We start from the raw sequence: 23,732 nt of genomic DNA on the forward strand, positions 1-23,732 counted from the left end.
CTCGTTACTCATAATTCAGCCAACCACGTTGCTCATCAGTCGTAATTATGAAAGTTTATCATCTTATTATCGTTAAAGCTCTTTTGTTTCAAAATATTTTTTTGCTGTTTCGAGACAAAAAAGACTGAAACTTGAAACGGAGCTGGCGAATTTTTCGAGTCGGAAAAATTGAGTTGGTGACGTTAAATTGACGGGCCGGAGTAACATCTTCAAAAATATACAACAGGTTAACTCCAAATCATCCCGTTAGCTTCCCGAGCCGGCGAAATTCGCGAATACTTTCGCAGGGAAGAAGAGATTTCCATTCAACAGAGAACAAAATGAAGTGAAAGTAGAAAAAGAAAAAAATGAAGATTTTGAGAAGGTAAGATAAAAAAGCAAAGAAAAAATTCTTTTGGTATCATTGAAACGACTTTTTGAAGACATTTATTGGTTATTTTTGGGGTAGCGGATCGATCGACAAAAAATTTCGACAGAATTTTTTTTTAGAATTTTATGTCGACTCCATTCTCATGAAAATCACCCATTTTTTGTTTTTTTTTCAAAAAATGAGAAAAGAAAACTGTTTCTTTTTAAATTTAATTTCGCTTTCTAAGCTTGGAATGACAAAATATTGGTTCGAATATACCCACCCGAAATTCTGATTTGGGAGAAAAATAAAGCTTAAGGACATAAAGAAAATTGTTGAAGTTCCGGGCGGATAATTGAAAAGAAATCGAAAGAGCGCGTGCTAGCGCCCTCGGAGGGATCATCTTAGGCCGAAGAGAGATTCTCGAAGGCGTAAATTTGCAAGTTTTGTTTTCGTAAATTCAATTTTTTTCCGATAAAATCTGAGATCAATTCAATTCAAGAGAATTAACGAAAAAGCATGACGAAGAAAGAGCAGAATAATCTTATTCTGTAAGTTTATTCATTTTCCTGATTTTATAATAAGAGAACATTTTATCGAAAATAGGGAGTTTTCTTTGGAATCTTGCCAATAAATTGAGACAAAAGAGACTTTTCAGGCTAGCTTTTATTACTTACGATCAGGGTTCTAAATTTGAGGCAAGATCTAAAAGTCTAGTCTGTCCGTGTCCGTGTCCTCCGCGAAAATCCCAAGTCTAGTCTATCCGTGTCCGGATCGAAAAAACGGATTTTTGTCCGGTCTAGTCCCGGACATGTCCGTTTTGTCCGTTTTTGTCCGTAAAATCCGGACACATTTTTTTAAAGAAAAAGTCTGGTCTAAAAAGTCTTGTCCGTGAATATCCGTAAAATTCCATGGGTAAAAAACTAATTTTTATCGAAATAAACCCGACAAGACCAAAAAAAATCTTTTAGAAATAAATTCGGCAGACAATACATCGAAATATCGAGTACTTTTGAAGCCAATTTAAGAAAATCAAGGGACTTGTCTGGGACAAGAGTCGCAAGTTTATTGCGAAACTGGGCTGAGCTTGCGTTTTCTCAATGTCAGCTGGTGTTGTCCAAGCTGACCTTAGCTGGCTTTATGAAGAAAATCATTGGTCTGAGCTGAGTTCTCTCAAAATGATCGAGCTGATTGACTGTCATTGGAGCGGGCTAGCCCGACCGTTGACCTCTCAACACGTTGAGCTGGCTTTTTCCGAAAATTGCTGTGCTGAAAGTCCCGAATTAGGACTCGCAATGAATAAGCGGAATAATGAAGGACCTAATATAATATTAGGAATTTCTTAATTTAACCAATTTTCTTGAAAGTTCCGGCCTCTCACCATCAAAAAGACATATCAATTATAAGTTATCATCGATATTTTCCGGCAAAAAACCAAAAATATTGATATTTTTAAATTTTAAACTGAAAACCTGGCTTATTTTATCAAACAATGACGTTGGTTCAGGCTTTTTTGAAACGAATTCGAACTCAAATCGTGCTTTTTTAGAGATTTTTTCGGATTCTGCCCGGATTTTACAGACACGGACAAAAGTCTGGGGTTGTCCGGATTTCACGGACAAAAACGGACAAAGACGGATTTTGTCCGGATCGTGACAAAAGTCCGGTCTAGGCTGTCCGTTTTTTCCTCAACCAAAAGACTAAAAGTCTAGTCTGTCCGTACGGACAAGACCGGACAGACACGGATAAAATCCGTACACGGACATGTCCGTTTAGAACCCTGCTTACGATGACTTTTTCCTGATTTTTCATGAATTATTGACACAGTAAGATCCTTCTGTTTTATAAATCAGAAGATTTTTTAATTTTTTAATGATTCGAACAAGGTTGGGTTAATCTGACCCGAGCCTTCGTGTTTCACAGGTTAGGGTAAGGGTGGTAAGGTTTACGGGGACGTGTCTGGACCCGACAAAAAATTTCGACAAATTTTGCGTGGAAATTTTCAACCAATCAGAAGCCTGGATTTAGCTCACCGGCCAAACAGCAGCCGAGTAGCCGCCCACGCGAAATTTGTCGAAATTTTTTTGTCGGTTCCAAAAGCCATCCCAGGTTAACCTGTATCGACGCTATGAATCATATCATCTTTCAAGAATACTATTCGTAAATTTTTCTGAAATCCCTATTCTCCCCCGAATAAAAACACCAAATGTGTCATAAAAAAAATCTTTAAAGGATTACGCAATTGGAATTGCCTTTCAAAAAATGGCCTCTATCATTTTCCGTGCTGATAATTGCGGCTAGTCGTCAATTCCTTGTCGGGCTAAAAATTCCTCGCACGTCAAGTCCGACCGCATTTTGAGTCTCTCGTCCATCGCTTTTGGTGGTTTCGTTTTCATAACATACGAGTCCCAAAAATTATAATTTTCAAACTCGAAGCATCTCCACTCGCATTTCGATGTTTTTCTAAAGAAGAGAGAAGATGTTTTCAAAACCAGGAGGATCAGCGCAAAATTGACGGTTGAGGGAAATTTTCAAAGTTTTTTTTATCTAAAAAAGCTGCATTTTGCAAAAATTTGGAGAGAAAAAATGAAAAGAAGAAAAAATTAAAATGAAGAAATTAAGGTACTCCACCCCTTAATTTTTTTCTAGCCGCGTGCGGTTCAATTTTGTGAAAAAAAGCCGCAGAATAATTTATTTTAATTCTTAGTTCGGATGATATTCGAGAAAAAGCACTAGAAGAGAACTCGTACGGTAGTTCTGGGGCAGAAAATTTTCTAGGGCCAGATTATCTCTAAACAAAGTGGTGTCCGCTTGAAAAGGTCAAAACACGTGTGCCCCTAATGAGCTCAAGAAAAGGGACGGGAAGTGGAAAAAGAGACACTTTTTTGAGCATTTATTGACAAGATAGAAACAAAAAATGAAATAAAATTTGATGGAGCTGATCAAGTAAATAGAATAATCGAAAAAATAATTGTTTATTCAAATTTTTTACAAATCAAGCAAAGTCTTAAAAATCAGCTGTTTTTTATTTGAGAAGAATCGATGAAAGTTCAAACCACTCATATATGATCCTTATCATTCGAAAAAAACGTTGATAAGTATGCAAAGTTTGTTGCCGTCTGATTATCTTTTCTGGGTAAAATCAGCTTTCGCGGCTAATCCATTTTGGAATACAAACGCGCTCAAACAAAGAACGGTCCACTAAAAACGGTCACGTCTAGATCAGCGGGGGTTGACGTGTTATCATTGGAAATATTTTGACCATCAACAGTGGAGCATCCCGCATGTGGCCTGCTCCACAGAGTGTTACTACCCGCTACGTGCAAAGCCACTAGAAACACTTTATTCTTTAAAATTAAAGCGATGACGCATTTTTTATAGAAAAAATTGAGTTGAATAAGAGAAAATGATTATTCAGAGACAATTGGTCATTGTCAGAAAATATCTGCCTTTCAGAAGGTTTGTTTTCGACGATTTTTCATCCAGATTATCTTTGTGACGCCCTTATTTATAAAAAAAAATATAATGAGGTTTTTTATGCATAAATTAAGGGTGTCAAAATATCATTTTTTGGCGAAAATGACTCGAAAATCGATTTTTGAATCAAAATTTTGATTTTTATTTTGACATAAAATACGATTATTTATTTTTTTTTCAAAAATTGTTTGTTTCAAAATTTCATAATTTTTCAGTTCGAAAAAAAATTCTGAAAAGCTTGCAAATCGGTTTAGCGCGTAAATTGTGACAGTGAAACTTGCCCGCGGCAGCGGCAGTTCTAAATGCTCCCTTTTCGGCTTCTCCGACGATCGTTTTGTTTATGCAAGATGTCCTTAATTTTGAGATAGCGTCGGAAACCAAAGCAAAAACTAAAACAAGCGCTGCTGTTCTTGAATCTTGAGCTTGAGAGGCAAACTTTGTAATGGCGCTGAAGAGGGCCATCCGCGCGGCGATCAGGCAACTTATCAAAATAAACGATTTTTAACAGAAAGAACCCAGTTTTTTTCATCGAGAGTTTTTAGTAAAATAAATTGTATTTAGATGTTTCCTATCGAATTTTCTCTTGTCCAGTCCCTATTTTCTTTCGATAAAAAATTTCTTCATTGATAATTTAATCTTCGAAAATAAGTCTTAGCTAAAAAGAGACGCCTGAAATATTGACTTATCATTCAAGAGCTCAAGAGTCTCTTTTATGATAATGCTTTTTGTCGAGTTAACAGAAAATATTTTTGACATTTTGCAAACGAGTCAATTTTCAGAAATTGATCTTATTAACCTTGATCACGTAATTTTCTCAAAATAACCGATCGATTCAATTCCCCGAGATCAAGTCAATTTCACCCAATTTCCAATTTTCTCGCAATATGACAGATGTTTGGTACGTTAGAACACGTCCCGTCACGTGCCAGATTTTATAAATCCTTGAAACACGAAAATTGCATGTTCCGCGAGGATTTTTTAAATGCCGGAGAAAAGCCACGAAGAAAGCTTTGTTACAAGAATTAATCCGAGAAGGATTATCATTAAAATTTTCGCCGAGGACATGTTCCAACTCGTAAGCGTCTCTTTTCGTAAATTATGAGAAAATTTTGATTAAAAATTGGTTCGAATTCTAGACCAATCATAGTTCTTCATTCGGGGACTTGACCAATCAGATTTCAGGAAAAAAAAATCGAAAAAAAATTTTAGTGAGATTCTTTCAAAAAATCCTCGCTAAAAAGGTCGAATCCCTCCTTATTAAAGTCTTACTGTAACTCAAACTTTATTTTAGGTTACTAGCGCGGCGGCGAGTAATACTGATGCTGCTCTTCCTCGGTGCCATCGTCCTAACCTACACAGATTCCGTCCGCCTTCTGCGAGAACAAGAAGAATCGAATCGCGCGAAAAGAGACCTAGAAAAGCACCCTTTATCGAAAGCTGCCAGTCCTCAGAGCAATGTCCTTTCGATGGATCACAAAGTGCCTCTTACGGAATGCGCTTACAATTCGCCAAAACTCATTGGCCCGCTGAAAACAGATCCGAAGTACATTCCGGAATGGGATGAAATTGAAGTTGGCGAGACAAAGAATGGAGGTTGTTGGCAACCGAGCGATTGCGCGCAGAGACAGAATGTGGCGATTATCATTCCGTATAAAAATAGAGAGGAGCATCTGCGCGCCCTGCTGAATACATTGCATCCAATTCTTCAAAGACAAAACACCGCATACTGCATTTATGTGGGCGAGCAGCATGACGATGGCAGATTTAATAAAGGTTTGTTTATTTTTATCATAGCAATCGGTATTTTGGTAGAGATTAACGAGCGAAAAGGAACATCCAGTAGCTCTTCAGTCCCTTGAATCCTTCGTGAAATGTGGTTGTTGTTGTTCCTGACGAATTTGAAGTCGTTGTCTTAGTCGTTGTTGTTGTTGAACGTGTAGTGGTTTTTTTAGTGGTTGTTGTCGATGTCAATGATAATGTGGATGTTGTTGTTTTTGTTGTTTGCGTAGACATTGTTGTTGATGATTTTGAGGGTGCTGGCGTATTGGAAATAGAACTTGTCATCTGATAAGTCGACAGATTTGTCATGTCAGTCGTCAGGGATGATTCTGCCGTTGTTAGATTGTCAACACTCGGATCGAGATCTTCATTTTTTCCAAGGCAAAGAGGAATCGTGATTCCAAGAATTGTTACTATCACTGCAGAAACTTCATTTCACACCGAAATTGTTATTCAAATATAATTCTTAAATACCTAGCGCGAATCCAACAATAATCCTTTTTCGTTTTCTCCAACCTCTTTTGTAAATGTTTGCAATATTATATTCTTCGAGAAAGAATATTTATAAGTTTAATTAATGCTGAGTGAATATTCGTCTATAAACATTTTCTTGACACACTCACAAAAAATCCGTTTTCCTCGTCTTTTGTCATGGTATCGAAACTGATGCGAAAAATTTTTGTCTTCGAATTTTATAGTTATTTTTAAGCCATCTGTCAAGATCTGCGTTATTTTTCACACGAGCGTTGAGATAAATTTATGATGACATTCGAATTGCACTCGACACATTTTTAATCCCATCTTCGGCCATAAAACTGCCAAAAAGCCGCAATTTTTCGCCTACCATGGATGAGTCTAGGAATTTTTTCAATTCTGATCGACATTTTTAGGAGCTGTGATGAACTCTGCCTTCAAAGAAGTTCTCAAAGAACATGCCTACGATTGCGTTATCTTCCACGACGTCGACATGCTCCCCGAAGACGACCGAAACATTTACCAGTGCGAATCGAATCCCGTCCATCTTTCTCCCCTCATCGACAAGTTCGATTACAAACCTTATGGAACCGATTTCGGAGGAATCACCATGTTGCGGCCGGAGCATTTTATCGCGGCAAATGGAATGAGCAATCTTTTCTGGGGCTGGGGACGAGAAGACGATGACATGCAATTTCGAGTTGGCAGATCTCCCTTCAATGGTAAATTTTTTCAATGCCAATGTTTTTCTCATTATTTTTCTAGTGACAAAACCGGTTAATTACGAGCAGGCCCGTTACAAAATGATCCCTCATCAGCACGCCTGGATCTTCAGAAATTTCAAAATCCGCGACTCAACAACAGATGTCCGCTTTTTGCCTCCAGAGTACTTAGGACCGGATTGACGAGACTAATCAATACTTCTATCAACTTGTGGAATATTGAATTCTTGAATCAAAAATAGAATAAAAAAATCAATCCTCAAAAGTCAAATACAAAGAGCGCTCAACAGTAGAAGGCCTTACCAGTGTCAACTACAAAAACCTCGGAACCGACCGAAAATCGCTCTTTACTCATCTCGACCTTGAATTGCGAGAACTCGTTGTTGATTCCCTCAAAACCGAATTCATCAGCTCTGGATCAAGCCAAACTCTGATCGACACGACGAAAAAGGAGTGCAGCTATATAAAGATGGAAAACACTAGAGTCTGCGAGGAGTATGGACATACGATGGTGCTGAAGTACTTGAGAAAATTGCTGCTGAGTTATGATGACGCGGTGAAAAAGTGTGATGAACTAGGGTAGGAACTTTAACAATAACTTGAAAGATTGATCTCTGTTTTAGCTACATGTGCACTGGATTCGCAGAAGACTCTCTCGGAAAATACCGTCTTAGGGAGGTCACACAGCTTTTGTCAAGCGATAATACTCCTCAGGTAAGTGACTTTTCTAGCAACGAATAATTACTCGAAACTTCAGGATTGCAACACGAAGGGAAAGCACATCTTCCACAAATCCTGCCCAGGAGACCAATCATTTATCCAGGTTTCTCAAGATTTGACGATTCCAATTTCTGATCAGCTGACACCGCCAAATTATGCTTTCACACATCGACTACAAGAATGAGTTTCACAAATCCTAATTCTAGACCAAAAACATTCATTCTATAACTCTTGAAAAGTCACCCCAAAAGTCGCTTCCGACCACGATGTGATTTTCCGCCAAGCTCTTCTTTTCGAAGGCTCTCAAATCGGCCCGATTTTCACCGAAAATTTGGGGAAGATTTCGAAAGCAGATTTCGAAGTTAAAATCAATTTTTCGCTGCCCATGCCTCTTCCTGGTTATTACACAAGTGTTGCCAAATTGACAAACAAATTGGGGGAGCCGCTTTATGAGTGGAAATGGGCCGTCAGAATGACAACTGGTAAGGATTTTTCTTTTTTCTAAAATTCTCATTTTTCTTCAAGGAAACAACGAGCAAGACATTTATCTGCGAAAAACACCCATTGAAAAGGTGTTTCCCACTCTTGGCTGGGAAATTCCAACCTACCAAGAGTTTGTTCAGAATTTCAAAGACCTAAAATCTTCAAAGTAAAAGCCCAAATATCGAATGTACAAATATCACTTCTGTATCTTGCACTTCTGTACAAATTTCCGACAGTTTCAATGAAAAATAAAAAGTTCATTGGAGAAATAAATAAAAACCAAAATATATGGATAAACTCTTAAAAACAATGAGAATGAAAAATCTTAGGCTTAAGAAAACGTCTTGTCGATTTATCAAAATTAATTAAATCTTATCAGAGTTTGTAAAAAATGTAAGAGACCTTCTCAGTCAGAGACAGGAACGTTTTGCTGCTGTGTATGACCTTTTCAACTTTGATTTTTTAAATTTCATTTGAGTTCTATTCTTTTGTACTTCTCAAATGATGCGTTGAGGGGTAAGAGCTTCGAGTTCTTCTTCTGATCGCATTATTTGATTTCGCCATTCGCAAGATGGCCTTTCCAAACGAAACCACCCGCTACCCTATCTATGTGAATTTAACATCTGTCGCTGATTTTTCATATGCAATTTATAGCATTTGCTACCCATTTTTTTAATGAATTTCTCGAATTCGAACAGTCTTTTTTCAACAGATTTTTTAATGCACCCTTTGAGGCTCAATGAGACCTGCACGGATTTAGAACTTGGCGAGATTTGCACAAGCCATTGCGCGGATGAGATTTCCAAATGTATGGCAGAATGTCCCCCGGGCGATGTTTCTTGCGAAAATATTTGCATAAGAGATGGGTTTACGTGCGTTGATGGGTGTCCTTGCAATATTGATTGTCCCACAGGATGTCAGGATTGCCCTGCTTTTGTTTGCTCAGCTTGTTTTTCACCTGAAAACAATGAAGATCATGTCAACTGTATCGAATTTTTCGGAAACGAGCTGAGTAAATGTACAAAAAATTGCGAAAACGAGCTTTTTCGTTCTCTTTGTCAGGACCAATGTGATCAAGAGTATTTTATCAATATTGAAACCTGCCCTTGCGAGCCCGGTTGCCCAGACGGATGCCCATGTCCAAATTACGAATGTGAAGAATCGAGCCTTGAGAAACACGGAGCTGTTTTGGTCCTTAAGAGATTCAGAATTCCAAGAAAACCTGTTCTTGTGAATTTCGAAAGCTTTACAACAGATTTATCTGTAATATTTAATTTATTGATTTTGGGTAAAAAGGAATTTTAAGGTATCTTGGTACAACAACGGTCCAGAAAATCACCAATACTACCCTTTAGATGGATGCTCAGTTTTATACAAGGATAAGAATTATCTGTTTGGAGGCTACACTGCTAATATAAATGGCACCTTGATAAGTTACGGGCCACATATTCTTGATGGCTGTGATATTGTAAAGGCTGAAGGTGTTTCTTTTTATCACGATTGTGATTTAGGCAGGGATGAGAGAATGAACGTGTCAGGCGATTCCGTTTGAAATCGTTTTTTTTTCTCTTCTAAGAGCTGCGCTCGAAATTCTTTCAATTCATATATTTATATTTACCTCACAAAATTTCGAATTTTTAATCTTAGAAATACATTTAAGATAATGAAGTCGATTGCCTTTTGATAAGGAGATTTTTAAAAAATTAAGAATAGGAAATCTTTCATTGTCAATAAGTCTTCGACCATTTTATTGGTACGGCTTTATTTTCATATTTACTTCGGGCGAAAAATGAAACAAAATACTTGGTGCTTTAGCTACCATTTAAATAGATAAAAAAGGCATTTTTTTCTTCTTTATAGCGGATGAAGCGAAAGACAATCAAAATAACGATTTTCAAATTATATCTTGACAGCTCTCATTTGGGTTGCTGATATAAAAGGACATAAAAAATTATCTCAGAAAAATAACCGATTGCATGATTGAAGAAATGCTATTCTCTTACCCCTTGTTAGGCTCAGTGGGATATCTACCAACAGTTGATGATAAAGAGGCTTATATAATGCTCTATGACGGTGAAATGAACAATGTCCAAGCGTAATACTTCTAAAAATTTATCAAAATTAAAATATTAAGATATGATGGACACGCAATTCTTGAGGCTGAATTTTGGGCGCCAAACAAATATCATTCGAATACAGGAGGTCATATCCCTATTTACAAAGAGAAACCTATACTTATTGGGGGAATGTCGGAAAATTCTGTCGAGACTTTCAGGTGAATTTATTATCGGCACATCTGTAATGTTCCCGATTTTTTTTTTTTAATTTTCCATATTAATTTAGTTTCAGCAACTAACTTTAACAAATTTAAAAAGTTTTCTACCACAAATCGGATTTCAAAAAGACAATCTTAACAAACAAGCGGACATAACAAACAAAACGGACGAAAGAAATACGGAAAATTTCAGTAATTTAGAGCATTTAATGAATATTTACATAAAATCACGTGCGGAGCGTATGTTGAGTGGCGGGCGGCTTCGTTTTCAAAGGCCATTTTGTAAACGGCGTTCACAAATTACGAGCGGCGTTCGCAAAATCGAAAGTTTTTTGGCCGAAAATCGTTCACAATTTTTTTTCAAAATGTGTCCCAGCGGTAGAAAAAACTACTCCTGCCACGCCAATGAGTTCCCTACAAGAAAATGCGCAAAGCGCACACTCACGGCAAGATGATTTTTCATTGCGAACGGCGTTCGCAAAATTACGAATTATGTCGCAAATTGCGAACATAGCCGCCCTACACCCCGTATGTTTTCTTATTGATTTTTGTGGTTCGCGCCTGATTTGATAGATAAAATAATTTTCAAAAGAAAATTTCGGGTTTTGGAAGAATTTTCCGCCGTTTGAAATGTGCATTAATTTGTAATGTACGCTTGTCTGTAATGTCCGTCTATTTGATATGTCAATTTTTGCATAAATTGCGCGGAGGGCTTCCTAATTTTTTATTTTATATCAAAAGCAGTAACGTTCTAGGAACAGAAAAATTGTCCTGACTAATCACTGACTAGTAGTCAGTCAGACGAGTTTGACGAATTAAGGTGCAACCATTTTTTAAGCTTGAAAAATGAATGGACTGAACACGAAGATCTAGTATTTCCCGATGGAGATATTGAATCGTACACCACAGTCTGGGGAGACTTTGGTGTGGTCGTTTTTCCTGGAAAATCAAGGTAAGAATACGATATCTATTGAACCCTGTTTTTTTTAGATCTAACGAAAAAATATGGCGACTTTTTGATGATAAATGGACGAATATTGGAATAGTTGCTGGTGAAAAAACAAGAAGAGCTGCTAGATCAGTTCTTTTTCCAAATAATGAGGTTGAGAAATATTCGTTTATTTTATAAAATTGCGTAGGTTATGATGATCGGCGGTTACGATAACCAACAATTCATCAAATATGCCTTCAACGATGATTTTACTTCTATAAAAGGAGAAATTTTAGAAGACCTTCCTTTTCTTGCAGAATACGATTTCCCTTATGCGATCTACGTTGAAAATAATTTCTGCACAATCTGAGGCAAACATAATAAATATTGTTAGTTTATCATCAAAAGTGTGATGATAGTTTAGCAGCTGCTCATTTAATTTTTTATATTTTTCGAAAGAAAAAAAAATTAAATTAGGTTTTTCGTTCATAAAATTTCGAAGCTGACAATGTGAATCATATTGTTCACACAGTGCAGGGAGTTTTATTTATTTCGTCAAGGGAATGCCAAAAAAAATTTAATCTGATTTATTGACATATTTACAAATCGAAGTACATTTTTGGTGGAGAAGTATTTAAAAGTTTTTCACAGTGATATGGTTTCATTGCAGCGGTAATTCAAATTGCTCCAAATCACATTTTCTTGGCTAAAATCAAGCACGCCCAATCGCCCGCCTTGAAGAGTCTTGTCGATCACGTGACCGGAGTCGATGATTTTATTTTCTCCTTGGAAAATTTGCACTTGAATGAGCCCAACACTCGGGCGATGACGCAGCACCCAGCGATAAGCGGTGAAATCAGTCCAGCCGATCTTGTTCTCATCTTCCCAGAGAACTTTCACTTGCCCGGGAGTGTCTGATCCGTGCCAGAGAGCATTACGAAGCAAAGGACCGGGACCAGTTGCGGAATCGATGAGCTTGATCTGAAGACCAGTTGGAGCCACAGAGCGAAAGGGAGAAGGCCACCAGTAGGTTTGCTCGACCTGTTTCCACATCACACTGTAGAAACGGGAAGAGCTTTGGAAGCTGAAAACAAAGCCGACGAAATCATCATCGGTGTCAGTGTTGATGTAGACGGTGCCACTGTAGTCAACGCCTGTAAAAATTTACGATAAAAAATCTTTTATTTTTTTTTTATAAAATCATACCTTGAACATTATGATTTCCAATCGCTAAACCAGGATCAGCATTGACCGACTGTATCAACTCTCTTCCTTCATTCAGCACAATCCAGTACGGATCAAGTTGGCTGGAACCTTCTGGGTCGAGTAAGATAGTTTCGTAGCCGGTAAATGAAGGAGAAGAAATGAGCGCATCCATTGGACAAATATCAAATTCATCAGGAGTTCCGTCGCCGTCAGAATCTGGTCCGCAGCCGAGTTGTTCAGGATTGTAGACTCTCGGGCAGTCGTCGACGTCGTCAGGGATTCCATCATCATCATCGTCGTCGTCGCAGATGTCGCCTACGCCGTCGAGGTCGAAATCAGATTGGTCAGCATTCGCCGCTTCCGGGCAGTTGTCTCTTTCATCTGGAATTCCATCGCCGTCTGTGTCGACAACGACGCAGGAGTCATCTTGAGAGGGATTGTAGATCGTCGGGCAATTGTCGCAGTCATCTCCAACTCCATCATCATCGTCATCAAGCTGGTTTGGATTCGGAAGTCGGGGGCAGTTGTCGATGACATTGGTGATTCCGTCGTTGTCGATGTCATCATCGCAGGCGTCGCCAATTCCGTCGCCGTCGCTGTCTTCTTGGCCGGAGTTTGGAATGGTCGGACAGTTGTCTGCGCGACAGGTTGTGTCTCGGCAATTCAAGACTAAAATATAGAATGAGCGTTTGAAGAATTTTTCAATTTCTTACCTTCATCAGGGAATCCATCCAAATCAGAGTCTTTTCCACAATTTTCTTTGCCATTTCCAGCGAAGCCAGTTGCGCAGACACAGTTGTGCGACCACGTGTCCTCGGCGAACTCGCAAATTGCATTCTTCGCACATCCATTACAGTAACTAAAGCAGCCCACTGTCTGATTTCCAGTAAAACCGAGCATGCATTCGCCACATTTAAAACCGCCAGCGTAATTGAGACACTCCGAGTTTTCTACGCATCTGCCTTTTTTATGGTCTTTTTGAGAAATAAAAGAAGTAAAAGCTCTAGAATTTGGACCATTCCTTGTTCGCATTCGTCAACGTCGAAGCAGTCGATTCCATCGCCTTCGAATCCTTCAGGACATTCATCACAAGTTCCATTTGTGCAGCCGCTCCAGCAGATATCACATTGATCCTAGACTCATTCCAATTTTATCTTTCTTCCATTTTTACCTCTAAGTACTCGTATTCGTATGACTCATCCTCATCGTAGTAATAATCATCATAATCTACCTCATCTTCTGTACAATTGTGTCCATCGCCAAAGTAACCAGTCGGGCAGTTGCCACAAAAAGCTCCAGAAACCAGATCAGTACAGCTGACTCCCGGAAAGCATGGCAGAGAAATGGGTTAGAAAATTATCAAAAACATTTCTTTAAAAGTAAGACCCGTTTCTCATCGCTGCAGTAGATTCTAGAGTCGATGCAGTTCAGACCATCGCCTTGGAAATATTCAGGACAGAGAACGCATCGGGCCCCGCTTTTTCGGTTTCAGAAAATAGTTCTTTGAAATCAAGGAAGAAAATATTCGATTCAAAAACCGATCCTTTCGTCCTCCTCGCAAGCATCATGGCAAAATAACTCCGCACAGGTGGCCTTCATCATCTCTTTCTCTTCAATCTCTTGACACGTGACTCCATCACCAGTAAATCCTTCAGGACAAGGCGCGCACTTTCCACCATCAAGACTTTCAACACATTCGCCAAAACACTCCAATTGGGCGCAAGCGAGTCTAATTTTTCGTTATTTCAAATTTCCAACATCTTATTCTGTACCCTGTTACGTAATGTGTGAATGACCCTTTGGGAGATATTTTCGTTATTTGAAATAAAATCCTGTTGCGAGTAACTGTGCAATTGAATCCGTCGCCTTCGAAGCCTTCTGGGCAGGGATCGCACTCGCCACCGGTCTCCGTATCGTTGCAGCTTGAGAAACAGTCTTTGTCTCGGTCAATTAAGGAAATAAAAATGAATTGTTATTGTTCATTCCCTCCGTAAAAAAAAATAAAATAGAGCACTCTTGTATTTTCATCTTTTTGACCAATTCCTAAATCTTCGCAAAAGACCCTGGTATCCTCACAATCGACCCCATCGCCAACGAAAAACTCCGGGCACTGATCGCAAACACCCCCACTGGGCGTTTCTTCACAATCCCCAAAGCAGTCCATTTCCTCGCAATGAATTCGCTCATCTTCGCAAATCGTTCCATTCCCAGCGAAAAATTGAGGGCACGGCTCACAAACGCCTCCAGCAGGAGTTTCCGAGCAATCGCCAAAACAAGTCAAATCAGGGCAATGAGTTCGGATATCTGTACAAATTGTTCCATCGCCAATGTAATAATCAGGACAGGGAGCGCATTTGCCGCCATATTCACTATCAACGCAGTCAGAAAAACAGCTCATTTCCGAACAAAAAACTCTCGAATCCAAGCAGTCGAAACCATCCCCAACGAAGAATTTTGGACAAGGCGCGCAAGAAAGACCATCTTCGGTTTCAACACAAGTCGAGTTGAAACAGCCCAAATCTTCGCATTCTGGCTCTTCAAGGTGAACGGCGCAGTAGGTTCCATTTCCATCCATTCCTTCAGGACAAGGATCACATTCGCCGCCGAATTCGCTTTCTGTACAAGTCGAGTAGCATTCGAGCTGATCGCAGTGAACTCTAGAATGAGGGTCTCTATTAAAAAATGGCTGATTCTAGAAAAAAATTGTAAAGGAATAAAATTTTCACAAAAAAAATGCAAAATATGTTGAAAATCTTGGAGACCCAAACTGTAATCGATGCAATAAGTTCCATTGCCTTCAAAATAAACAGGACAAGGATCGCAAACGCCGCCATGTTCCATTTCCGTGCAGCCGCCAAAGCAAATCAATTCATCGCAATGAGTTCTACTATCTTCACACGTCGTTCCGTTTCCGCTGAAGTATTTGGGGCACGGATCGCATTGGCCGCCAGTTATGAAATCGGTGCAAGTGTCGTAGCAGTCCATTTCGGCGCAGAAAACCCGCGTATCTGTGCAATTGATCCCGTCGCCTTGGAAGAATCGAGGGCATTTTCCGCAGCGAGGGCCGCGCGGAGTATCGCGACATACTACTGAGTCGAAACAGGTGGAATCGGTGCATTTTATCGTTGTGCAGTCAAATCCATCGCCTTACATTTGAATTTATTAAAACCAAAATTTTTAAATAAAAATGATGTTTTTGATAAAATTAAAAAAATATTGTGAAAAGGAGATTTACCTTCAAAACCATCAGGACATGAGCCACACTCGATCGCTCCATCAGGTCCGAGATCCGTGCACTTGACTCCCGGCCAGCACGGATTCGGCTCGCAACCAATTCGACTACAGTCAATCCCATCGCCAGTGAAACCTTCAGGACAATCTCCGCACATGTAGCCAGATTTGACTTCAAGAAGTTTCAAGTCATAACCCGCATATTCTTCGTATTGCCCGAAGTCTTCGAAAATCCTCATTGCACGAGTAAGATTGGCTGAAATATCGAAGCATTCGACATCTGGAAAACAGGGTCTATCCTCGCACGTGATAAATCGGCAATTGACTCCATCTCCAGTCATGAATTCCGGACAATCTCCACAAACTACTTCTCCTTCCTTTCCATAAAGACAGTCCACTCCTGGATAGCAAGGATCATCGTCGCAGAGAATCATTTCACAGCTCCTTCCATCTCCTTTGTACCCTTCTGGGCAAGGTCCACAATTGATTTTTTTCTCATCAATTTGTGAGCATTCAACCAAGTGGTGGCAAAGTCCCATTTCACAAGTCTCAATTATTTCTTGGCAGTCTTGGCCGTTCCCAACGAACCCTTTTGGGCAATCTCCGCATCGAACGCCAAGCGGATCGTTTTCCAAACACTCCACTCCGGCAAAACATCGTAAATCCTCGCAAGTAACCGGGCGGCAGTCGAGTCCATCACCAATCATTTCTACAGGGCACACTCCGCAAGTTACAGTGCTTCCTTCTTCTGAGCATTTCACGCCAGGGTAGCATGGATTTTCAGCGCAGACTAGGGGCTCGCAGACTTTTCCATCCCCTTTGAACGCTTTTGGACAGTCGCCACAGGAGTACCCATCTCTAGAATCGTGACAAACTACGCCTGGAAAGCACGGCTGATCAGAGCAAGTGATGGGCAGGCAGGTCTTTCCGTCTCCTTTCATATTTATCGGACAATCGCCGCAGACTGGCCCCTTTTTCGAATTTTCGCACGTGACTCCCTGATAACAGGTCTTTTTCGAGCACAGTTCTTCTTCCATTTCGTCGGTGTAGTCTTCCAACACAACCGTTCTCATCTCGCTAAATCGCTCTCGATTTCTAGAAGCTCTGCTTGAAATAAATTCTGGGTCCTTTTCGCAACGAGTTCCATCTTCGTCATCGATGCAGATTTCGCTCTTTTTGCACGGATTTTCTTCTTCGCAAGTATCCGGAGTGCACCTGCCTCCTTTGTTCTTCTTTCCGAATCTACATGGAACAACGATGTCTTCTTCGATCATTATTTCGTCGCATTTTTCGCCGCAACCGTAATCGTCCGAGGCGTATTCTTCCTTGATACACGTGATTCCATTTCCAACGTATCCATAAGGACAGGCGCCGCACTCGAACCCAGGATCGCGATAGGAGTTGATGCAGGAACTTCCTTGAAAACAAGGCGATGTTGAGCAACTGGTGTGGTGGACAGTTATTTGGCTCTGTTGCAGCGTTGCCATTGGCCCGTTGAAATTCTGCTGGGTCTGATCGAAGTTTTGGTTATTGTAGCCATATTGGATATTTGGCGGATTGGTGGGCGTCTGCGCGGGGAAATTCTGCGGCGGAATTGGATTATTCCAAGTCATTTGAGCAGGAGGGTTTCGGCCAGCAGGGGCGAGGCGCAAATTCCTTGGATTTTGAAAAACTCCTGGCTTGATTTCTGGCTGCTGGAGGCTGGTGCTGCTCGCGCCTATGACAGGAGACTGGTAGTTTCCCGTGGGAAAGAGATTGTGAGACGTTGGAGGCCGGAGTTTGGACTCAGGAAAGTCGACGAAATCGGGCTCTTCGAAAGCTTTTTCTTGCCCGCCGTTTCCTTCTCTCGTGAAAGGAGGTGGAGTTATTGCGCGCTGAGTTGGTTCAACTGGTGGATCTGGGAGAAATTCAGAACCGTAGGTTTCAGGTTCAGTTTCGTACTCGTACTCTTCGTAATCGTACTCATCTTCATCGTAGTACTCGTACTCGGGCGTTGTCGTGGTCGTTGTTGATTTTGTTGTTGGAGGGCGAGTGGTTGTTTTTCGACGTCGTTTTTGTTTACGAGTTGTTGGATTCGGGACGGTTGTTGGGATCTGGGTCGTTGTTCTTGTGGTCGTGGTTGATGTTGTTTGAGCCGGTGGTGCATCAAGATGGTCGATGTTCGGAACGGTGAAGTTGAAGTTTTCAACTCCTGTTTCAGGATTCGACAGGTCGCAGTTCCATTTTGAATCTGGCCTACAAGTGCATCTCAAAACCGATCCATCGTCAGCAGTAACAACAGAACTCTCTCCTGGTCGATAATTGAACGATTCTTTTGAACAAAGCGAGTAGCAGTTCACTTCTCCGCGATCATCGCATCTGCACTGCTGATTATTCCCGACATTTACGGTATCTTGGTGCCGGACGATTTTTCCCTTGATGATGCAGCCAGCGTTCTTCTTCATTTTACAGTCGACGCTTGTTTGGCCATTCGAGTCTAGTAGACAGATACAGTCTTTTTTGTTGGCAGTCCATGTTTCGCCAACTTCTTTGATTTTTTCGGATTTTCGGTCGATGCAAAATGGTCGCCGCTCTTTTGACTTGTTTCTGATGAAGCACTCGGTCCGGAGCTTTCCGTTGAGATTTTTGCACGCGCATTGGTAGTCCTTGTTTTCCCGCTAGAATAATTGTTAGAATGAATTTGAAAAAATACTTGTTTACCTTGGATTGCCAAGTTTCACTGGGCAAAAACGGAACTCCCGGCATGGTACCATCATAACAAGTCCTAATCTTCCCCTTCGGCGATTGAAATCCCGCTTCGCTCGGTGTCCTCGCTCCTGCTGGGCGCTGATTATGACTATCACACCTCCAAGTCGCCTCATTTCGCACCAGAACGCACTGGCACTTGAGCATGTTTCCATTTCCCATGTTTCTGACAGCAACTTGGCCGGGTTGATAAACGACTCCATTTTCGACGCAACCGGATGGCGGAGGCTGCTGGCAGGTCATCTGATTTGCTGCTGGGCAATTGCAGTTTGAAGTTCCGGGATTTTGGGGGAAATACGCGCCTTGGGGTGGTCGCTGAGCCATTTGGGGGTTTCCGCAAGGCGAATTCGAGAAGCCTCCGTTTGGAGAATAAGCAGGTTGAGGAGGGGCGTAATTCTGCTGACAAGGAATTTGTTGAGAGCAGCCGACGCAAGTGAAACATGTGTACATTCTGCCATTTGTTTGCCACTGTCGCTGGACTACTCGAGGGTCGAAGGCGGAAGGAACTTGCGGAGGTATCGGCTGTTGAAGATTTTGAGTCGGCTGATCGTTTTGGTAAGGAAATTGATTTTGGGTGGAAGGGAAATTTTGATATTGCGTGTTTTGCTGAGTGTATGCGGCGGAGTTCTTGTTTTGGATAGAATTTTGGATACGAAAATTGAGTCAAAAGAGACCTGAAATGGAAAAATTAATCAGCTGAATAAAATTTTTATCGAAAAATTCCAATACTTTTTTATCTTTCATGATTTAAGTCTATCCGTGCCTTATTTTTTTTCTTGTTCGATCCGCCCATATTCAGAGAAAAATCAACCTGATGCGCCATCGTCGGAAAAACCGATCTTTCCCTCTTTTGCTTGGCCAATTTTCTCTCCAGCTTTATCGCTTTTCTTATCGCTCGGTCGTATCTTATCGTGAGTTTTTGCTGAAGTCTCATATTTTTTTCGTGTAGTTCTTTATTCGTCAATTTCGAATTCGCCAGCGACAGTATTAAAAACTGCCTCAAAATCATTTTATCTATTTTTTCTTGTTTTCAACCCTCTTCGTCTTGGGCTGAGAATATGAATATCCCGCTGCGAGGAGAATTAAAGGCGGATTTTTTTGGTTCTGTTGACTTAGGAAATTACAGGCGGTGGCGCTGAGTGGAGGCGATAAGGGGTTATGGGGGCATATTAACAGGTATGCGCGGAAAGAACAAGGATGGAAAATGTGTGAGACGGGGAAAGATGAAGGGAGTGGTAAATTCATCTTTTGGGGCGGGAGCTTGTTTGACCCCTTGTTTTGAGGGCATCTTGGGCTCATTATTTATCATGAATTTAAAAGTTTGAATTTAAAAAAAGTTAAAATCTTTCCAATACGTATTCTACGGAAATCTTCATATTTGCACTTGCTCGCCACGCTGCCCTTTACTCTTTTATACGTACCAACTTTGACAAATTTGGTTTTCAACAAATATAAAATGGAACTATCGCGGAGTTTTCACTTTCGGCATTCACTCGAGACGTCTGCACCGTCTTTTGAGGAATTAAGAGATGAAACTTTCGCCGGCGATTTTCGCAGCGCTCGAAGTCGCAAGTGCTCAGCGGGATCCTTGGAGGCTTCCAACGTAAGAGATTACATAAGAGATGTATTTCTAGAGCTAAATTTTCGGCTGACTGTTAGGAAAATATTAAATTTTAGAAAAAAATCTTTTGGTTTTTTTGCCTAAAAATCTCTAGAACCCTTGACCCGCTGCACTACAACATCCGAATCAAAGCCTACCTCGACCCAGAAGACCAAGGAGAAGACAATGACACGATCAACTTTCCAGCCAATACCCAGCAGCATTTCGACGCTTCTGCCAGGATCAAGATGAACTGCACCGAGCCAACTAGCGAAATTATTCTCAATAGCTTGTATCTCGATTTTGACGCGGGTCAAACTTCGCTCAAACGAGGAAATGCTGACGTCAAAATTAATTCCGTCGTTTTTGATAATGATCTCGAGCAAGTGACGATTTCGCTTGATGAGGAAATCAAGGAAGAGTACCAGAATCAGAATAATTTCAAAAAATTAAAAATTAAAAAAAAACTATAATTTCCACTAAATTCTATTTTGAGCTCTAAAAGATCAACGAAGAAATCGACCTATCAATCGATTACCGAGGATATCTCCAGCCCAACAACTTCGGTTTCTACATCAGCTACTACGAAAACGAAGGAGTCCGCAACTACGTCGCTTCTTCTCAAATGCAAGGCCCATACGCTCGTCGAGTTTTTCCCGGCTTCGACGAGCCCGGTTTCAAAGCTGAATACTCAGTAACGATGGAATACCAGCAGAAAATGCCCTGGTCGAATCTGGACTACTATCCTCTTTCGAATATGCCATACAAAGGGCAGGCAGCGTGCAACGGAAATTGGTGTACTCAGGAGTTCGAGAAAACAGTGAAAATGTCAAGTTATCTGACTGCGTTTGCGATTGTTGACTTTGGCTCGGTGAATACGGAAACCTCTGTCGAAAAGACTCCAGGCGCCGGGTGAAATTTCACAATGTTTGACCTTTTTTGGCTATAAAAAGCAATCTTCCTACAAAAAATTTTGACATGATCTTTTGACAACGTCATTTTGAATTTTACCCAAAAATAGCAAATCTATATGCTCGCCAACAGCTTATCGGCGAAAAAGACCAGCTGATGTCCGCCACTGGAACTGACAACCCAATGTGGTTCCCAGCAATTTCCACCGAACGCGTTACTGACCAATTCGGCAGCGTCCTCCGAAGCTACAAAGACATGGGCGTCGAAAAAGCTGATCAAATCGCCCTGCCCGATTTCAACGCCGGCGCCATGGAAAACTGGGGATTGGTGACTTACAGAGAGCAAAGCTTGCTCTACGACATGAATCGAGATCGATTCGACAGAAAGTTCTACGTCGCGAATGTTGTTAGCCACGAGATGGCGCACATGTGGTTTGGCGATTTTGTCACTTGCCAGTTTTGGGACGAGCTCTGGCTGAATGAGGCTTTTGCTACTTTCATTTCTTATGTCGGGCTTGAGGAGAATAGGGATTCAAACAACTCAGTGAGGGAGAGCCTGAAATGGAATGATGATTCTAGCGTGGGAACATGGGATTTGAGGTGATTTTGAATATCTGGGTGAAAATAAAGGACGAGTTTTTTCTTCGTTATTTTCGTTTTTAGGGTCTTCGAAAAAAACTGCATATAAAAATTTTCCCCTTCATTATGGTTTTTTCAGCCGAAGTTTTATCGCAAATCGCTATCCAGCTGCCCTCCAGCACGATCAAACCACTTCTTCGAACCCAATCGTCAACATCGAAAACAACAACGGCAAGGTCGAAGGTCATCCCCAAGCCGGTTCCTCCAACATCATTTATTCCAAAGGAGGAATTATTCTGAAGAACATTCGCTGCTTCCTCGGCGATGAAGTTTTCTTCGGCGGCCTTCAGGATTATCTCGAAAAGTTCAAATACAGCAATCCTGATTCTTACGATTTGACTCAGGCCTGGGAAGACAAGCGAAAATCTGTCGGAAAAGACACCGAGTCGGAAAAGTATGACGAGTCGATTTGCGATGGAATCGGATTCAATCAGAAATCAGGCGTTTTGATGAGCGGCAAAACGGTCGGAGAGCATTGGGATCCTTGGCTGCGGCAAATGGGCTACCCGTTCCTGACCGTGAGCTATTCTGATGACTCATCAAAAGCAGGAATCAACGTCGAGCAAAAGCGATTCCTCAACAACCCTGACGATGACGCTTCCAATCCGCCATCGAAGCTTAACTACAAATGGCCGATTCCTCTCCAAACTGCGTTCAAAACGAACGGAGCGATAAAATACATGGCTACTTGGATCGAAAACGGCTCGATCGACTTTGCTGAAACCAGCGACATCGATTTTGCGATCGTCAACGCCGACTACGTCTCGTTTTTTAGAACAAAATATGATGGGCAAATCCTCGAAGATCTGCTCAATGTTCTCTCCGTTGATCATACCGAGGTCCCATCTTTCTCCCGCGCTAATTTTGTCGCTGACTATTTCGCCTTCGCCGAGAATAAGCCACTCACCGGAGTTGACATTACTGACACTTTTGAGTACACAAGCTTCATGGCAGAAGAAACTGACTTTGTAGTCTGGAAGATGTTTGATCGAGCAATGTCGAGTGTCAGAGGCATTTTGAAATATACTGATAGCAAGGAAGAGTTTCCTCGATTGAATTTGAAAATTTGAAAAAATGATCAATTTGGTAAGAAAGAGGTTAAAACTCAAACAAGGACGTTCTGGATGGCTACCTTAGCTCATTGGTTCAAAAATACTACGACAACTTTGGCTACAGCGTTGACTTGTCGAAGATTGTTGACATGGATCGGGAGGCGATGAATTTGGCTCTGCTCATGTCCTGCCAATATGGGTAGAATCTGCTTTTCTGATCAAAAAATATTTTTTCAGGAACGCTGATTGCTTGGCCAACTCAAAGTCGTTGATTGAAAAATACGACGGAAGTCTTCAAAATGAGCCTGATCGAGATCAAAAGCTCACTGCTTATTGCTATGGAATCCAAGGTTAAATCTCTTCTCATCTTCTTATTGTAACTGAATTTCTAGAATCCGGCCAGGGAGAATGGGACAAGCTCTGGGCAAGCTACGCAACCGAGCAGAATGCGAATGAGCTGTACTCAATTCGATACGGTCTTGCCTGCTCCAAGGACCCCGCTACGATCAAAAACTGGCTGCAGCTTATCAAAGGCGATGATATCCGAACTCAAGACAAGCATACTGCCATCAATCAAGTTTCAGGAACAGAAGTCGGAAGAGACCTCGTCTGGGAGTTTATTGAAGAAGAATGGCAATGGATCAAGGTAGGCTCTATCAACCTTCTTTTCTTATCGCTTCTTTCAGGACAAAACTCTCCAAGAATCCTGGACTCGCGCTTCTTCCATCATTTCTACTTGCACGAGCACTTTTTCCACCGCCGAGCTGAAACAAAAAGTCGCTGCTTTTCGAAGCGCAAAATCAGCTGACATCAAACAAATGGGGCTTGAAGGCACATTCGATAATGTCATGACTACAATCGACAAGAACATCAAGTGGCGAGAAGAGAACGAGCAGAACATTGTCAACTGGATCAACGAGAATGGAAATGCTGGTGGAGATAGCGGAGATGCGGCTGCTATGGCTGCTTCTGTCTTTTTTGTTCTCGCTTCGATTTTGCTTTAGAGAAATAAAAATTGAGAAGCATATATTTTTATCCTCGTGATAATTTTAGCTCATCAGATTCTCCTTCAAATTTCGCATGATTGTGTGTTCTTATTTTTGGGCAGATCAATTTATTTGCATTTCTATTTGTTTGG

General features: G+C 41.0%; 6 protein-coding genes and 1 long non-coding RNA gene across 7 annotated transcripts; 4 read left to right on the forward strand and 3 right to left on the reverse strand.

The window, feature by feature from the left end:
• The first annotated feature begins 788 nt into the window (after window positions 1-788).
• Window positions 789-6,999, forward strand: LOC145707463 (beta-1,4-N-acetylgalactosaminyltransferase bre-4-like). The gene is made up of 4 exons (XM_081784996.1): window positions 789-900; window positions 5,118-5,599; window positions 6,496-6,801; window positions 6,845-6,999. Exons 1-4 carry the CDS (start codon window positions 869-871, stop codon window positions 6,982-6,984), a joined length of 960 nt encoding a protein of 319 aa, XP_081641122.1. The 5' UTR covers window positions 789-868; the 3' UTR covers window positions 6,985-6,999.
• LOC145695481 (uncharacterized) lies at window positions 5,642-6,115 on the reverse strand. The gene is made up of 2 exons (XR_014133739.1): window positions 6,080-6,115; window positions 5,642-6,033 (listed from the first exon to the last, which is right to left on the reverse strand). It is a non-coding gene; the product is annotated as an uncharacterized LOC145695481 (long non-coding RNA).
• A 72-nt stretch (window positions 7,000-7,071) lies between the features above and the next one.
• Window positions 7,072-8,275, forward strand: LOC145707473 (uncharacterized). Its single transcript, XM_081785007.1, has 4 exons — window positions 7,072-7,380; window positions 7,425-7,515; window positions 7,559-8,003; window positions 8,047-8,275. The coding sequence occupies exons 1-3, from the start codon at window positions 7,271-7,273 to the stop codon at window positions 7,703-7,705; spliced, it is 348 nt and encodes a 115-aa protein (XP_081641133.1). The 5' UTR covers window positions 7,072-7,270; the 3' UTR covers window positions 7,706-8,003; window positions 8,047-8,275.
• Window positions 8,276-8,689: 414 nt separating this feature from the next.
• Window positions 8,690-11,603, forward strand: LOC145709022 (uncharacterized). The gene is made up of 7 exons (XM_081786713.1): window positions 8,690-9,267; window positions 9,311-9,515; window positions 10,018-10,099; window positions 10,139-10,279; window positions 11,118-11,231; window positions 11,270-11,381; window positions 11,419-11,603. The coding sequence occupies exons 1-7, from the start codon at window positions 8,725-8,727 to the stop codon at window positions 11,578-11,580; spliced, it is 1,359 nt and encodes a 452-aa protein (XP_081642839.1). The 5' UTR covers window positions 8,690-8,724; the 3' UTR covers window positions 11,581-11,603.
• Window positions 11,604-11,781: 178 nt separating this feature from the next.
• Window positions 11,782-13,896, reverse strand: LOC145695717 (cartilage oligomeric matrix protein-like). Its single transcript, XM_081772726.1, has 5 exons — window positions 13,588-13,896; window positions 13,437-13,549; window positions 13,130-13,377; window positions 12,417-13,085; window positions 11,782-12,364 (listed from the first exon to the last, which is right to left on the reverse strand). Exons 3-5 carry the CDS (start codon window positions 13,314-13,316, stop codon window positions 11,856-11,858), a joined length of 1,365 nt encoding a protein of 454 aa, XP_081628852.1. The 5' UTR covers window positions 13,317-13,377; window positions 13,437-13,549; window positions 13,588-13,896; the 3' UTR covers window positions 11,782-11,855.
• A 771-nt stretch (window positions 13,897-14,667) lies between these two features.
• On the reverse strand, window positions 14,668-19,460 carry LOC145695716 (uncharacterized). Its single transcript, XM_081772725.1, has 4 exons — window positions 19,156-19,460; window positions 18,348-19,019; window positions 15,652-18,304; window positions 14,668-15,562 (listed from the first exon to the last, which is right to left on the reverse strand). Exons 1-4 carry the CDS (start codon window positions 19,399-19,401, stop codon window positions 14,811-14,813), a joined length of 4,323 nt encoding a protein of 1,440 aa, XP_081628851.1. The 5' UTR covers window positions 19,402-19,460; the 3' UTR covers window positions 14,668-14,810.
• A 419-nt stretch (window positions 19,461-19,879) lies between these two features.
• Window positions 19,880-23,615, forward strand: LOC145703206 (aminopeptidase N-like). Its single transcript, XM_081780535.1, has 9 exons — window positions 19,880-19,995; window positions 20,108-20,413; window positions 20,494-20,897; window positions 21,014-21,503; window positions 21,622-22,576; window positions 22,657-22,793; window positions 22,832-22,944; window positions 22,987-23,240; window positions 23,281-23,615. Exons 1-9 carry the CDS (start codon window positions 19,922-19,924, stop codon window positions 23,596-23,598), a joined length of 3,051 nt encoding a protein of 1,016 aa, XP_081636661.1. The 5' UTR covers window positions 19,880-19,921; the 3' UTR covers window positions 23,599-23,615.
• The last annotated feature ends 117 nt before the right edge of the window (window positions 23,616-23,732 follow it).

The sequence above is a fragment of the Oikopleura dioica genome, chromosome 1 (genome assembly GCF_907165135.1).
Source record: "Oikopleura dioica chromosome 1, OKI2018_I68_1.0, whole genome shotgun sequence".
Lineage (NCBI taxonomy): Eukaryota > Metazoa > Chordata > Appendicularia > Copelata > Oikopleuridae > Oikopleura > Oikopleura dioica.